The 17,324-nt window shown below is 37.3% G+C and overlaps 1 protein-coding gene across 1 annotated transcript; it reads right to left on the reverse strand.

The window, feature by feature from the left end:
• Positions 1-334: 334 nt before the first annotated feature.
• LOC118720261 (SNRPN upstream reading frame protein-like) lies at positions 335-3,536 on the reverse strand. The gene is made up of 2 exons (XM_036440134.1): positions 3,332-3,536; positions 335-462 (listed from the first exon to the last, which is right to left on the reverse strand). Exons 1-2 carry the CDS (start codon positions 3,534-3,536, stop codon positions 335-337), a joined length of 333 nt encoding a protein of 110 aa, XP_036296027.1.
• Between the last annotated feature and the right edge of the window lie 13,788 nt (positions 3,537-17,324).

Here is a 17,324-nt window from a genome sequence, read left to right on the forward strand (position 1 = left end):
CCTTTGCCTGTAGACCTCCTTATATATCTTAATGACAGATATTAAAAACCCCAGGATAAATGTATTATAACACAATGTAATATGCTGGAAGTCATTTTTCCTTTTCATAGGGATAATTTCAGTTACAGAAGTTGGTATTTTAATGTAAAACATTCAGACAAGTTTTTTAAATTGATTTTTAGAAAGAGAAACATTGATTTGTTGTTCCACTTATTTATGCATTTATTGATTGCTTCCTGTATGTGCCCTGACCAGGGATCAAACTGGCAACCTTGGTGTTTCAAGAGGATGATCTAACCAACCAAGCAAGGGAGAAGCAAGTTCTTAAGTCCTGTTATCTCTGCAATGATTTAGTGTCTAGATAAAATCGGCATCCTTTTAAAAACTTAACTTTTTTCTTCAGCTTTTTGCCTTTTTCATAATAAATGGGAAAAGTAACCTGTTGTGTGAAGAAGCCACAGACTGAAAGCAAAAAGGAAAGACAGGAAGCAGGGTACATAGTTTCATATCATAAAGCCAAGATAGGAGAGAGAGCAAATCCTGTTCATTATTGTCATTTCGTTACCACTGATACTTAAATGTGCCAGAGTAGAGGGTGATAATGCACACCTCGATCTATCTTCCTAATGAATGTCTGTTTAGTGAGACTTTAGCTGTCTACATGTGTTGGTCCAATTCTATTCTTCTGTTTTAAAACATTCACAGTTCTTATTTCTCTTCAATATTTTATATTTAGAAATTTTTTTATTGAGGCTTGCTCTCCCTCCCAGGAGCACGTCCATGCCTCCACCACCCCTTTCTTTCCCCACAGGCATGCACCTCCTAAACTCTAAGGGAACCCATGAAGCTTGCAACCGGGGCAGCAATGGGCAGCAACAGTTCATCCCAAGCAAACCCCTGAATGCGACCCCAAGGCCCCCTTTTTCTCTGAATTCTTAGTGGGCCAAATAAGACCAGCCTAGGCTCATTTTCTCAGCCCATCCTGGTTTCATTATCCCCAGCTTTAATAAACATCCTCTAAAATTACAATAAAATATATAATGAAATGTTAGCTTTATATGTTCTTTCCTCCCCTCCAAACTCAGACACTAGCTAACCCCTTTGACTTTTCTTGAGTGGCCACTTATCGCCTGAGCTATTTCTGTCATGAGCTTAAAAGCACTATGTATAAGTCATTCCCTATTTTCTTCTCACTCCCTTTCAATTCAAAATATATGCTGTCTTGGCAATACAGAATGATACATTTCAACAGAGCACATTTTTATGTTACAGAGTAGCAAATGTTCATGTCTTAAATATTGGCCAATTCTAGGTACTTCAGAATGGAGTTTATATAATGCATGCTCCAAATAAAAATATCATAGTATGTCATGAAGTTCACTTAATGGTATTATCTTCAAATAAATGTTTCCATCTATCCTGTTCCTGAGACCATTTTCAATTATAAAGTGTAAAGTAAAATTGAAATTGTCAAGTCCCATCAACAAGTGTTGATTAAGCATATCTCAGCTCTTTAAACCTACTATAGATTGTAATGCTGAGAACATATATTTCTTTCTTGATTTCTCTTTTTGTTATTGCCTTTCCATGTATCTTTGTGATTTATAATCTCTAAGCTATTGAGCTTATGAATACGGCTACTAAAATAACTACAATGTTCAACTAAATTGGGAGAAAAATCAAACTTTTTTCAAAATGACTTTCTGAAATAAATGGCCAAAATTTGAAAGTTAAGCAAAACCCTCTGTATTTCTAAACAATTTATTCTTTGACCATACAGAATAACTACTTAATCATTATAAAACTAAGAAGTACAGTAGGTACAATCGATCTGCATTATTTTCAGATTTTGTATTTGGAAATTTGCCTCCCTACTAAAATTTATTAGTAAATCATAATCCAAAGTCCACACTCTCTATGCATTTTTTGTCATTTGTGAACTTGCCCCATGGTGAGAAATTTGAGGAACCTATGTGAAGGTTCCCAGCTGAAACCAAATAGGAAAACATGTGGTCTTCTTTTTTCAGCACCTATACAATGTAATAAAGAAATTATCCATGAAAAAAAGGTAATTGAGAACCTTCAAACATTCTCTTTAAGCATTCTTAAAAACAAATTTGCTGATCAATGACATCTTTATTGTTTGGAAACAAAGAATCATCTTTATCAAAATAAATCTACCTAATTTCAGCACTCCTTTTATAGAGAAGTCCAAGGGCATATGACCCAGTGATCTTGGCATAGAAAGGTACTTTGTTAATTTATTTGTTTAGCTGATTATTTTGACAGTTTTAACTAAATCCCATTTAAAATACAGTTGATTATTGTTCTTCTGCAATTTTCTTTGGTGTTAGGTTTATCAAATTTTTTTTGGTGTACTTTTTAAAAAATATATATATATATATATTATTGATTTTTTACAGAGAGGAAGAGAGAGGGATAGAGAGTTAGAAACATTGATGAGAGAGAAACATCAATCAGCTGCCTCCTGCACACCCCCTACTGGGGATGTGCCTGCAACCAAGGTATGTGCCCTTGACCAGAATCAAACCCAGGACCCTTCAGTCTGCAGGTTGACGCTCTATCCACTGAGCCAAACCGTTTTCGACTTGGTGTACTTTTTGATGGTGACTTTTTCTGTGTTAAATGGATCCCAAGCATAGGGTGGAAGTGCTACCAAGTGTTTCTAAGCGACTTACAAAGAAAATGAATGTGTTAGATAGACATCATTCAGGTGGTGTTGGTTATGAATGTTATTAAATCTATAAAATATATTAAATTAGGTATATTTAAACATTAATACACATAAAGCAAGGTTATAGATTGACCTGGTTGATGAAGATGTTGTAACCAGAGGCTAACAGAAACCTAACTGTGATTTCCCCTAGGAACAATGGTTTATAAAAAACATAACTACCATTTTTAAAACATAACTACCACAGATAACAATAATCAAATGTATTTTAAACTGCAATTTATTTAGAAATGTCAAAAAGTCAGCTACACAAATAGATGAATAAATACCTTTCTATGCCAACATCAACTGGGGCATAGGCCCTTGGACTTCTCTAAAAAAAAAAAGGAGTACTGAAATTAAATTGATTTATTTTGATAAAGATAATTCCCTTTTCCCAATCAATAAAGATGTCTTTGATTAACAAATATATCCCTAAGAATGCTTAAAGAATACATTTGAAAATTCTAGTTACTTTTTTCCCCCCATGAATAATACCTTTATTACATTGTCAGCTGATTCAAATACATTGATACATCATCAGCTAGTTTTTTGCTTGGAACCAATACTTTGAGGTTCCTATACTGCTTTAGCTACTTTTTGGTATCTCAGCTAAAAATGCCTGTCTCAGTTCCACCTGGAACTCCACCACAGGTACTTGCTGCTGCTGAGATTGTCTCAGGAACAGTTGACATTCTTGGTTGCTTAAGGACGCTGTCCTACATTTGCCTTGGACTTGCACCTCTGGTACGTGGTTGTGTGTAGTCTGTCTCAGGAGTATGCAGTTCCTGGCCCGCTCCATCAAGTCCTGGCCACTCATTCCAAAGCATCAGACATCCCCAGTAGCCTCTCAGCTCTTCTTAGTTACCTTATAAAAAGTTACACAGCAACAGTGAACATGTGTGATCAGGATACCAACATAATTATTGCCAAGGTAAATAACCCCATAGAGCGAAACAGTTTAAAAGTCAGGTATCAGAGAGATTTTTCTCTTTGTCTAGCTTCCTAAAATGCATATAAGATACTGCATACCCATCCAGGTGTGGCTCAGTGGTTGAGCATTGACCCAAGAACCAAGAGGTCACAGGTCGGATTCCCAGTCAGGGCATATGCCTGGGTTGCAGGCTTGATCCCCAGTAGGAGGCGTGCAGGAGGCAGTGGATTGATGATTCTCATCATTGATGTTTCTATCTCTCTTTCTCTCTCCATTCCTCTCTGAAATCTATTTTTAAAATATTTTTAAAAAGATATTGTATAAGTTAAATGAGGCCAAATGAAAACATATGTAGGTGTGATTTTGTTGTGGGGTGAGGTGTTTGGTTGTCATTGGTTATTCTTTAAAGCCAATCCTGTCCCTTGGGATAGGAAATGCCTTAGATATAAGTACTACTCTTTTGCTTTGAACTCATTTATTCTGGCTAGCATTTCCATTCTTATAGTACCAAATTTGCAATCTATGGAAGTCTACAAAGTGTTTGACAAGTGACTAAATTACAAGTAAAGTAGTGTTCCATTCGTTTGCATTTTAAGTGCAATGATACACCCCAATTAAGAAGGGCTGTGAAAAGAACAACAGAACCACACTGATCAGTCTAAAGGCAAAGCACAATAAGTGTTGATTAATGTGAGATTTATTGACAGGTTATGAACCAAGGAGCCAAGAGGGTGGCCAGCTGGTCACTGCCAAATGTTTAAAGTGTTGCACCCTAATGATTTTCACTTTCCTCCAGCACATTTCCTGTATTCCCATTTTTAAGTCACAGCACTAATAGGTTTCCTACCAGTAATTTTTACCAACTCTTTAGCCATCAGAAGAGTTGCTTACTTGGCACTAATTCTAGGTATTTTCCCTAAATTTTTCTTGGTTTTATTTCTTCCCATTATGCCTTTTAAATAATAAATGTAATTAGTGGTTCCATAGGCTTAATATTTAAAGCACTTTTATACTTATTAAAAAGTCAGTCCTTACCACATCCATGAAAGTTAGGCTGACTCTGTTATATCATCTACCTGAGGCGCCTTCTTGAAAAAAACTTTATAAACTTCTTTTAATGAAAGAACATATTTTGTATATCCTCAACAGACCAGGGTATAAATCCTGAGGACTTAATCCATGTTTAACAAAAATGAGGACATGTGCTAAGAAACTACTGAACATATGCTACTTCAAACAAGGGATTGGTCTTATTTTATTCAGCTTGTATATATAATACATAACATATTTCCATACACACCTGGGCAATAGAAAGAAAATTGAATACTATGAGTAAGATAAGTGAAATATCTTCCCTCCTGGATTCCAAGTGATCATCTAATTAAGGCAAATTACCCTATCCAAGATTCGCTTATAATAGAAAAGGTAGCTTCTGAAAGGTTTAATGATACTGAATTGGTACCCTTTTGGACTAAATTACTTCTTCAGAGAACAAAATGGTTTTCCTGGAAGAGGTAATTTACCTTAAACATAGAAGCACTTTGCATCAAAGAAAGGGTAGCAATTTGCTTTGAGAACTCCATTTTTGAGTTACCTATCCCTCACACACACACACACACACACACACACACACACACACACACACACACACAAAGAACTGACCATGGCAAACCATTTATCCACTACTGGTTATGTATTTCAAAATATAGCCAGTGTTTGCTTCCTTAAAGCAGCTATAATGGGATGTTAAATCACTGAGGACAGGGATCTATCTGCTCTCCATGGGAAATGTAGACTGTGACCATTAAAATAGTAAGCTTGTAAAAGGTTTGACATTTTATGAGGCACAAATGAGGTGGAATGACTGGTAACCCTTCATAGATAAGTTCCATTTGGGGAACCACCCACCCCTTTAGTTGAATTCATTCTCTGACCCCCTTGAAAAACAGCAATAGTCCATATCCAGGTAATTCCCTTGGTTAGTCTTTTACAAAACAGTTGTTATGAATGTTCATGAAGAACCTCCCTTGCCCAGTCAGTGTGGCTCAGTGGTTGAGTGTCGACCTCTGAGCCAGGAGGTCAGGGTTTTATTCCTGATCAGAGCACATGCCGGGGTTGTGAGGCTTGATCCCCAGCGGGGAAAGTGCAAGAAGCAGCCAGTCAATGATTCTCTCTCATCATTGATGTTTGTATCTCTTTCCCTCTCCCTTCCTCTCTGAAATCAATAAAAATATATTTTAAAAAAGAACCTCCCTTAATTTCTTGTATTTTGTGTTGTAGATCAACCCTCTGCTCCAACCATTGTTTTAGATGTGATGTCTTTTGTACAAACTTTCTCAATTACTCTTATGCTGCGGATTTATGATTTGGACTTTATTCTTCACCTTGTACTTTAATGTTGCCCTTCTGCATCCCTATTTTATTATTTTTACTGCTGTGATTGTTTTAATTGTTGTTGTTCAGAAATGGAATTGTCAGGGGCCAGACAGCAGAGGATATTGCCTATATTGATTTCTTTACAGCTCAATATACTTGTATATAAGCACCGTATTCCTATTTTTGGTGTTCAATCCAAATCTGTTCAGGTTAGGCCTCCCTTGCTTTTTGTCTTTCCACCATGTTTCTAACCTGGCAAATCTTGATTCTTTGTGGTGTCTGTAATACAATAAAATAAAAACTAGTATCAGCTATGAATGTGGTCAATGTCCTTCAATCATTAATAATTATGTTAAACAAAAAGGGGTCTTTTCCTATGTATATGGTGTATCACTTCACTAAAGTCTTGCCCTCAATATTGTTAATTACTGAAACTATTGTTGCATTATTTTACATTTTCAAGCCACCTGATATTGTCAAAATGAACTTTCTTTATTTTCTTGGTCACTAGCAGGTGATTCAGCGGTAATTGTTTCTTTGTCAGACATTGGCAACCTAGTGTTGACCACAGTCTGAATTCTTTGGGCTGTTGATATTCAAAGTTCTCTCCTTATTCACTTCCTAACACACTCAATACCTCCCTTCAGCTGCACCATGAGCTTCAGTTCAAAGAGCTGTATTTAATTTATAGAACAATGTGATTTTGTTAGTTTCCAGGAGCCACACATTATATTGTATCTGTGATTTTTGCCACAGTTAATGGCATTTTTTACTTTGAGGACCACAATTTTGTAATCATGGCACTGCAACCCACATTTACTCTTAAAAAAAAAAAAAAGAGATAGAGAGTATACCTTTTTTGCTCCTTTTCTACCTTATAAATTTTCAAGAAAGCCTGCTAGATAACAAAGCCTGATTGCAACCTAATTTCATTATATATCAGACACATTGCCTTCTCCACTGGCTTGCATCGTTGAGATGGTAGAGCAATGCAAAAATCTGCCAGGCACATGTTTAATTCATTGGCTGACCTTTTAAAACGTAGTTTTTGTCATTAAGCTAAAAGTGATCCAAACCTTTAGATATACAGTACAACAATATTTAGACCTATAATAACTTCTCACATGGGTCCGTGGTTTAAAAGCATGGTTTGGGTCTTAAATAATAAATTGATTTCTCTCTCTTTTTGCTTTCAAGTCCCACTTTACTTTTTGCCCTCACTCCTGAGAGATGAGGCGAATTAACTCCTTACAAGTAAAGGGAGCCGGAGACTCTAGGAAAAGGGAAGCATTTTTTCCCCAAAATAACTTTTATTGATCGTGGATCTGAGGCACTAAACTGACCTTGATGAAGCGGGAATTGTCACAAGTTGTTCCTATAAACTCTCCTTCCGCCACCCACTGAGCTGCCCAGTACATGGTCAGCCTCAGAACACCATACAACTTTCCTGGGCTGTATTTTACGGAGACTAATTCTGGAACCATGACCTCCTTGAGAGTTGGGACCAGGACAACTACTCTCTGCATCCCCAAGGCCTAACACATGCCAGGGACGTGTGTGGTCTCACTGAATAAATGTCTGCATAGGGATCAGTTAAATAATTAATTGAATTTTAAATTTAGCTGATACTTTTGCATTTCTCTCCAATATTAAAACTACACTTAAGGATCAACAGAAGGGAAAGCCTCAGGATCACGCTGGCCTGAATTTTCCCAAAGTCTATACTGTCAAAACAGGAAAAGACATAATTCTCAGAATATTATGAGGCATTGTCTTAACATCAGTTAGTCCTATCTTTACTATGGCATTTCTAAGTAGAATATACTTTCATCAACATTGCCAATAAATTATTTGTAAAATTCCAGACTTCCACTCAATATACTATGGTCAATAGTTACTGAAAAACATTTACTATTGTTTATTAATACTGGCAGAAAAACAAAGATAAATAGATATACTAAAATTTATAATCATGCCTTCTTTTATGGGCTCTACATTTACCTGACAGTATCAATAAATATTCCTGTATAAGTACAATAATAACCAAGCTCATCAGAAAAAGATTTTTGAAACATCATCACATGGACAGGAAATGACAGACACATGTAAGTGAAAACTAACTTTATTAGAAAAATAATTGCACTGAATTCCTGTAATTGGATGGCTCTAAAAATCCCCACAGTTTCAATTACTCGAGGATTGTGATGGAATTTCACTTCGTGAAACTGTAGGAAGTTAACCAAATTATTTATTTCTTTTAAATGGTGGATAACATGAATAAAAAAAGTATTACTAGTATTACTATGTTATTTAAATCTAATTTTAAAACATAATTTACATGATGAAAATTGCTTTACTTCTTAATCAGAGTCACTCTGGTGGAACTGCTTTAATAAAAGGTTTTTTTTTTTATATGTATAATTTAGCTTTTCTATTAGAAAATGAATTTTTCTATCTCTAAATTACAAATTGGCTCACACTTTTAACCTTTTCTTCGATCATGAAGCTTGCCTGAGAAGGAATGAAGGAGGTGCCGCCTGATAACTCCACTGCCTTTACTCTGCATTTTTGTCCTGCACAATTGTCAAATTTGTATTATTCTGGTCCCGATATAACAGCATTACCACACACTGAGAGGGCGGCCACAGAGAGAGGTGAACTGAATGCATTCCAGGCTGCTACCCTTCCCATGGCTTCCCATTCATCTGAAGGCACCCAGCCTCCCTCCCCCTCTTCCCGCAAATGAAATTCCTTTCTCATCACCAAGGAGAAGCCAGGGCAGCATGAACAAGATATGCAACCTCAGGAAAAAGAAAGGAGATATGCAAACTAAACAGTCTTTTTATAGGTATCATTGGATCGCATCAATTGTTGATAGCAACCCCTGACATGATAAGATAAAATTGCATGGATTAGCAGAATCAAAAATTACAGTTCTAGGATTCATTTTAGCTGATGGGATCAAATGGCTGAATGGTACCTTAGAGACCATTTTGTCCTAACCTTTCATTTCATCAACAAGAAAACTAAGACTCAAGGAAAATAAGTGACTTGCCCAAAGTTGTATGCCCTGTAAGTGTCTCATTCTGAACTAGAACACAGCTTTCTTCACTTGTAGCCCAGTACTTTTTCCACATTACCAACCTGGTTACAATGAATAAAGCAGAGAGCTTCAGTGCGGCCCTTTATCAGGAGATCGATCCCCATCCTCCTGCAGCCCCCAGAATCTCATTTGCATATCTGCTCTCTTTTCGATACACATTTACATCTGCATGTATTTTATAATGCAAGAACTTTTCCCTAAAATTCTTATTAGTTTTTCTAGAACTACTACCAATCGAGAACTTTGTCAGCCTCACAACCCCTCTGGTAGCACATGTCTCAGTCACCTGAACTCCGGGACCATTAGCAGACCACATTGTCCCACATGACTGACAGAGCTTATAACACTCAATGCCTGGTATCAGAACTCACGGTGACCTCTCCAAGGATGTTGCCCAAAGAAATGATGATAGCCGAAACCGGTTTGGCTCAGTGGATAGAGCATCAGCCTGCAGACTTGAAGAGTCCTGGGTTTGATTCGTGTCAAGGGCATGTACCTTGGTTGCGGGCACATCCCCAGTAGGAGGCCTGCAAGAGGCAGCTGATCACTGACTTTCTCTCATCGATGTTTCTAACTCTATTTCTCTTCCTTCCTCTCTGTAAAAAATCAATAAGATATATTTTTTTTTTAAAAATGAAGATGATACAACAATTCAATGAATTAAAAATACACTTGTAATGAATTTGAAAGGAAAGTAAGCATGTTCAGACCCAAGCATGGTAGAATATAGATTCTATAGGACTATATGCAAAACTATTTAATCTTCTAAATATGTCACTTTCATCCCAGCTAACGGATCTGGACACTTTTAAAATGTAAAGAAACTAGGCATTAATTGATAAACTGTGCCTTGCCAAGGTAGAGTCCTGCATAGAGGTTTCTGGGCACCATCTTGATTTTACATATTTTGTTAATGAGTATATAAAAGGCCTATTTAAGTTTTCATTTAGGTGTCTTATTTTGGATGAAAAATTAGATTATGTTTGTAATAAACTGCCACTGACATATAATTATACATAAATCATCAAAATGTGAAGTTTTAAAATGCCGTATCAGATAATGTAAGCCAGATAGTAACAGTGAATAATACAACAATAAGGAATAGCAATTGCCCTGAATAGTGTTTTAAATATGTCAAAACCAAATGACTATATAACACTGAGATGATTCAATTTTTTCCTTTTTATGCTTTTTTCTCCTCTATATATCCCTTACCTCTATCCTATTCCTTATGCCTACCTATATATATATTCACTTTTTAAGGCACCTGCCAATCCTACAACTCCATTTCCTAATACTACCCAACAGAGGTGGGTCCCAGCTACTATATACATAGCATGTAACTGTTATTATATCTTCCTTTGAGCCCAAGATGATTGAATGCATGGAAACCTAAGCTGAGCTGATTTCTCTTCTGGGCCCTCCCCTAATTCATAGCTGATCAGATGAGGGTGAACATTTGCACAGCCCAGCCAGTGTGGTACAGTGGTTGAGCACCAATCTATGAAATGGGAGATGACGGTTCAATTCCTGGTGGGGACACATGCCCGAATGTGGACTGGATCCCCAGTGGTGAGGGTGCGTAAGGCAGCAATCAATGATTCTCTCTCACCATTGATGTTTCTATTTCTCTCTCTCCCTTCCTCTTCGAAATCAATAAAAATATATATATATTTTTAAATGTGCTGCCCTAGCTGTTTTGGCTCCGTGGATAGTGTTGGCCTGCAGACTGAGGGGTCCCAGGTTTGATTCCAGTCAAGGACACATGCCTGGGTTGTAGGCTTGATCACCAGTGGAGGGTGTGTGGGAGGCAGCCAATCAATGATTCTCTCTTATCATTGATATTTCTCTCTCTCCCTCTCCCTTCCTCTCTGCAATCAATATATATATATTTTTATTTATTTATTTATTTATTTATTTATTTATTTATTTTAAATCTGCCAACCAGCTTTTTCTCCTAGGAATTTGGACTTGTGACAAAGAGCTGTGAGTCAGCTTCTGTTGTTTGGAAAAACCAAGAACACAAAAATGTAGAAGCTGCAAAGAGGCTATGTTTGTGCATATGCTGTATTTGCTGATATTATGAAAGCTGGTCTGCAAAGGTGGGTGGTAAAGAAAGAGAGAAGCTTCCTAGTTTCTTCACAGCTTTTAGGTCATTGTTTCCGTGTGGCCAAAACTGCCCTTTTTTCTTTGTGTTTCTTTGAGATACCATGTTTCTTACAGTAAGTTCCCCTCCCTTTTTCACTTAAGCTAATTTTAGTGAGCTTCTGTTACAACCAACTGCACTATAACTAAGACTCGTTTTCTTTTTTCCCTTTCTTCCTCTCTTTTTCTTATAAGCATGCAGACTACACACACACATGATAACACACATATTGACACACATACACATCTATTTAAATTACAAGCCACGAATTCTAGAACTCATATGCTGAGCGACTTTGAATTCCTATCCTTTGCCACATTATACCTTTATTATTTGCATGCTAGAATGTTTCTTAGGGCTGTATAAAAACAATGAGCCTGACTGTTTTGGGCTCAGTGGTTGAGCATTGACCAATGAACCAGGAAGTCAGGGTTCGATTCCTCTTTGGGGTACATTTGCAGGTTGCAGGCTCCGCCCCCCAGTGGGGGTGTGCAGGAGGCAGCCTATCAATGATTCTCTTTCATCAGTGATGTTTCTATTTCTCTCTCTCTCTTCCTCTTTGAAATCAATAAAATATATTTTGAAAACAACAATGACATGAGTATTGAGGATCACCTCTCCCCAGAGGGTTGAAATATTATCTTATTCCCCCTCTCCTCACTGGTCTCTCACTTAATAAAGAATCATACTTTCTGAGTTAGTGTTGCTGATATTGCTAATTCAAAGAACATATGTACTTATTGAAATTAATAGCATTCAGTTCCAATGTGAAGATGGAATAGATACCATAAAGCTGTCTTCTTAGCTATTTATGAACAGCGATGTTGCCATCTATCTTAATGCTAGTATCTTGTAGACAAAACATCTTGGGAATAAACTATGTTCACCTTTTATTCAGCTATATAATTACAAAGTTTGCAAGATATGCTGTGTTATCATTTTCATGGCATGTAGACTTGGTAAGGTTGATTTATTTTTATTTTTATTTTACTTTATTTTTTTTTACTATCTTGGCAATTGTGAGTAAATGATCAAAGCAATATAATGTTCAGTTATCAAAGGTGGCTGAAGTACAGAATTAACTATGCTGTCGTCCATGAGTCCTGCTGTTGCTGATTTTTATAGTAGTGTAGATTTAAATTTTGCTGTATTTCAACGTAATTTTAAGACAGTCACATAATATTGACTCAGAAGACAATTATGTTAAAATCTTCAAAAAAAGTAAAGGCTTTACCCCCCCCCCCAAATGCTGAATAAGATCACTTTTGACTTTATAAATGCAATGGCCCTAAAGGCAGGGGTCAATCAATTCACAGGAGAGGGGGAAGCAGTGAAAAAACTTCAGTCAGTGTCACAAGCTCTACTTCCATATTTCATCGATAGCAGGAGACATTGAGCGCCTGTGGGTAATTCACTTGTATATACTGCAAGCCAACTACGTGGGAGATGATGAGCTTTTCTACATGACAGAAGCCAAATGTAAATGAGGTAGTTAGTACTTGTCCAAAAACAGTTTATAATTGGCTAAACTCTGGAAACACATATTGAAATGAAACAATCAACACAATATAAACCCTAAAAAGGTTAAAGATCATTATGGGTTCAAGTGAACAGGAGTAACTGCTTTATTTAATCACTAGATTTATTAGGGTGGTATTGGTTAATAAAATTATGTAAGCTTCAAGTGTACAATTCTATGATATATATATCATCTGTATATTGCATTGCGTGCCCACCAGGAGCAACTTATATGTAAAGTGTGACTTGAGCCCATTGATTCCTTTGACAAATCATTATTGTGCCAATCATTGTGTTCAACTCTGGAGGTGCCCCTGCAAGGACAGAAGGTAATTACATCGGCAGAGGGGAAGATGAATAGTCTTCCTAACAGATTGAGCAGCAGAAATAAAGGGACAAACAAGGGGATATGTGGAGCACATTTTAGAGGCATTGATTAGATTCACTTACTTCTTATAGGGGAATCATGAGATATATTCAGAAAAGTTGTTTAGGGCTACATGAAGAGGATCTTGGAAGTCAAACTAAAAATTTCAGACTATTCCTTTTGAGGGAAATTATAAGCCACTTGAATGACAATGACAAGCAAAATTCCAACTAAGAAAACATATTATTATACAGTTTAAGAAAATAAATCTGGTGGGAGAGGGATAATTTCAGGGTATACATGAAGTTGAGACATAAAACAGATTAATTAGGTGATTGTTGCAAGTGTGAGATGATAAGGAGTAGATACAAAAGTCAGCAGCATATATAAATAGAAAAGAAAATTTTAGGGCCAAGGATTCTATAGGTATAATTGGATGTGAAGAAAATTGAAAGGAGAGAGGGTCAAAAGTTAAAGTTAAGGCCTACATAGGTCAAAGAAATGAGTCAAGAAGAGAAGCTACTCATAAGGAAATTTATGAATCCCGTTAAGGTATGTTGAATTGGAAACAAAATGGCATTAATTCCAAATGGAATTACCAGGCAGATTAGTAAATGGTGGAAATGGTAGAGCTGAGAATATAAATTCTGAAACCATATTCAAAAGTATAAGCTATTATAGAGTCCAATCCCCATATTAGGAGATGCTGGGAAAAATGAAGAAATTAGACATAACTCTGCCCTCAAGAGTTTACAATCCCAATAGTATATGAAATGCTAACCTATTCTAAGGTTAGAGAATAGAGGAATAAATGTAGGTCAGAATAATCATTGAAGGCTTCTTTTAAAAAGTGGCACTTGTGGCTTGGCCAGTGGCTCAGTTGGTAGAGTGTAGTCTGTGCACTGAAAGGTCACCAGTTAGATTCACAGTCAGGGCACATGCCCTGGTTGCAGGCTCAATCCCAAGCAGTGGGCATGTAGGAGGTAGCTGATCAATGATTCTCTCTCTCTCTCCCCCCACACTTCTTCTCTCTCTAAAATCAATACTCTCTGTGACTGGTGATGTTAACAATAATGATAAATATTTTATGATTTTATTTTGATAAATTAATAACAATGTCTCTTCCCAACCAAGAAATGCATCTTTCTTCATAACCCTAAGCCCTAAATATTTTGGAAAAATAAAAGAGAATGTGGCAATGAACTTAATGGGCATTAGCAGCAAGCTGAACACTTGAGAGCACTTTTGCCACCCTTTCTTTGGTTTACATGATCTTGTTTCTGAAAGTTCTTAGGACATTGCTACAGAAAAGCATTTAAGTCTCACAGCTTGTGATGTGGGATAAAAAAAATGAAAACATCGAGTTGCCTTAAAGGGTGAAATAATTTACTGGAATAAAATGTCCTCTGCTTTCAGCAAACATTTTAGAGTGGCTACTCCATGCAGCACTGGGCTGGGTTGGGAGGAGAGAGAGTAGAGGTATATAAACATTACATGATGAAGGCAGGCCCTTGCTCTCAAAGGAGCTTGCAGTCTGGGATAGATGATCATCCACACATGTGACAAAGTACATAGGAACAGAAGGGAGGCAAAGGCAGCTCTGAAAATTATGAATCAAAATCTCTATGATATAATATGGAAAGGTCACTTGTAAACCCGTTCCAGCCCTTACCCATTGGGAAACCATGTAAAATTGTGATGGGCTTATCAGTTAAAGAAAATTATTTATAAGCTGTACTTTGTGCTTTAAACACAAGCATTTATTTCTAAATCAATTGCAGTTTGAAGAAAAATGTCAGTGAAAGCTTCTTTTATTTTAAAACTTTCATTTAGGTGATGTCATGATTAAAAGCATCAGAAATAGTCTCCAAAATGAAAAAAGAAATCTTCTTAACTCACATTTTACAATTCTAATATTTCAAGCGAAGAGTTGGATGAAAGTAAAAAAGAAAGAGAATTCAGTAGCTTTTTGGCTGGAGAAGTTTGGCACTCTTCCACCACTTGCCTGCTGCAACAGCCAGGGTTTGATTCAGAAGGAGCTGAAAGCTTCTCCATGCTGCTCCGGTGGCCCAGAGATCCTGGCTTTGGACAGCACCATCTGGATCACTGTGAATAACAAAGTCAAACCTCCCACGTGCATTTGCCTGGCTGGGCGAACGACATCAGAGCAAGGGCACAGGCTGCCTCTTGGGCTCCATCAGCTTTCTTCCTTGGTGGTGTGGATAGCTCCCAGGTGCCACTGCCCATGAAGAGAGTAAGGCAGACTTTCCTGTGCCGTATATTGCAAATGGTCCAATTGTGAGTTGCTATTTATCCTTTTTTTGGCAGCTATAGTTTCTCAGCTTCCTGTATCATCATCTCGTCTGTGAATCGATGAACTTTCCTTGCATATAAATCCTAACAAGTGTCTTCTTTGGCAATACCTCCTTAAAGGAGGATTTTCCTGATTGTTTTATAAATGGGAGTGAGTGTGGCCAGGGAGCCTGAGTTGAGCTCCACAGGCTGTGCTGTAGCCCAAATCTCTCTTATCACTTCAGTCTGCCAGTTCATTTATTCATGCCTGCTTTTCTGTTTCATTGCCCTTGACAAAATTTTAAGTTCTGAAGTCACTGCAATTGATTTTGAAACCAAATGAAGAGGTCATAAGCCTACACAGTGATCTATGCTTCCAAGTGTCCCATGACTTTAAAATTACTGAAGACCATCTCTAATGTCCCTGTTGTGTTGCTTTGTTTGTTTTCACCCTTGGGGTTCCACCAAAAATCAAGCTGAGAGAGGAAGACATTCTATTGATACCACTGCCTGTCGGTGCAATGGACACCTGCTGATGAGGTTTTCTTTTTTGGTTTTTTAGTCTTCACCTGAGGCTATGCTCCCATTCATTCTTTTGAGAAAGGGAGAAACATCAATAGGTTGCCTCCCGAATGCACCCCAACCAGAGAGTGATCGAACCCACAACCTAGGTATGTGTCCTGCACAGGACTCGAACCAGTTATACTTAGGTGCACAGGATACCCTTCCAAACAAATGAGCCACAGCGCCAGGGCAATGAGTTTCCTTGTGTAATAAAAATAACATTTTCTCTTCTTCACCCCCAACTTAATGGGCAAATATAGATCTATTCCCCAAAAAAGCAAAGGTGGTGGTGATAATCAAAAGTGACATAGCATGCAACATGCTAATTTGAATTAATTTCAAAAATATCTGTGCAAACTCTACCTGGCTGTTTCCAGTGTGGACTAGTTCAACTAGTTTGTAGGTCTTGCAAATGAGCTGCACAAAAACATTTTGAGATCCACAAATTGCCAAAAGAAGCTCTAACTGGCATTCTGCCTTTGGTTTATAAGACTGATTTTAAGAAATATCAAATTTAAAAGGCTGCCCATTGGTGTTCTTAGTTGAGCTGACTTTTTAAAATGCTAAGATTTTACTTTTAACCATATTGAGTTCTTTGTCCTGGGTTGGACATAAAGACTCTAGTTAGTACATATGTGGCTTTAATAAATCGCCATGAAAATTTGGGGAGAATGCCAGATATAATGACTTTATAAGAATAGTCGAAACCGGTTTGGCTCAATGGATAGAGCGTCGGACTGCGGACTGAAGGGTCCCATGTTCGATTCTGGTCAGGGGCATGTACCTTGGTTGCCGGCACATCCCTGGCAGGGGTTGTGCAGGAGGCAACTAGTCAATGTTTCTCATCGACATTTCTAGCTCCCTATCCATCTTCCTTTCTCTCTGTGGAAAATAAAAAATATATATATTTTAAAAAAGAATAAAATAAGCACTATCAGTACAGGCTATAGATTGGTTATACACACGGGAATCCTGGAAGTCCAACAAGGTCACTAATCCAAGATGTGCCCTCTAGATTAGAATAGAACTCAGGATGGCCGTAATCTAATCAATTGCACTGTAATCTTTCTGAAGAATGTGCCTCTGCTACATGGTAGTTGCCTGCATGAAGTCTGTAAAAAGGAGAATTGGATAGGAAGAAATTGCTTGTGTTAACTAACTCCGTCCAGGAAAGACAGGCACTATATATTTCAATAATGATAATGATAATTGTGGAATCATAAACATTATCATTTATTGATGTCTAAGTGACTTACTATATGTGAAGCACGTAGAACTGTGCCTGGCACA

This window comes from Pipistrellus kuhlii, unplaced genomic scaffold (assembly GCF_014108245.1).
Source record: "Pipistrellus kuhlii isolate mPipKuh1 unplaced genomic scaffold, mPipKuh1.p scaffold_m20_p_16, whole genome shotgun sequence".
NCBI lineage: Eukaryota > Metazoa > Chordata > Mammalia > Chiroptera > Vespertilionidae > Pipistrellus > Pipistrellus kuhlii.

Excerpts from the sequence above, each read along its gene's own strand:
- LOC118720261 (XM_036440134.1), bottom strand. The coding sequence starts at position 3,536 with ATGGAGCGGGCCAGGAACTGCATACTCCTGAGACAGACTACACACAAC. Across the intron at positions 463-3,331 it reads TTTAGCTGAGATACCAAAAA|TCTGTGGCTTCTTCACACAA; the intron begins GTAGCTAAAGCA and ends TTTTGCTTTCAG.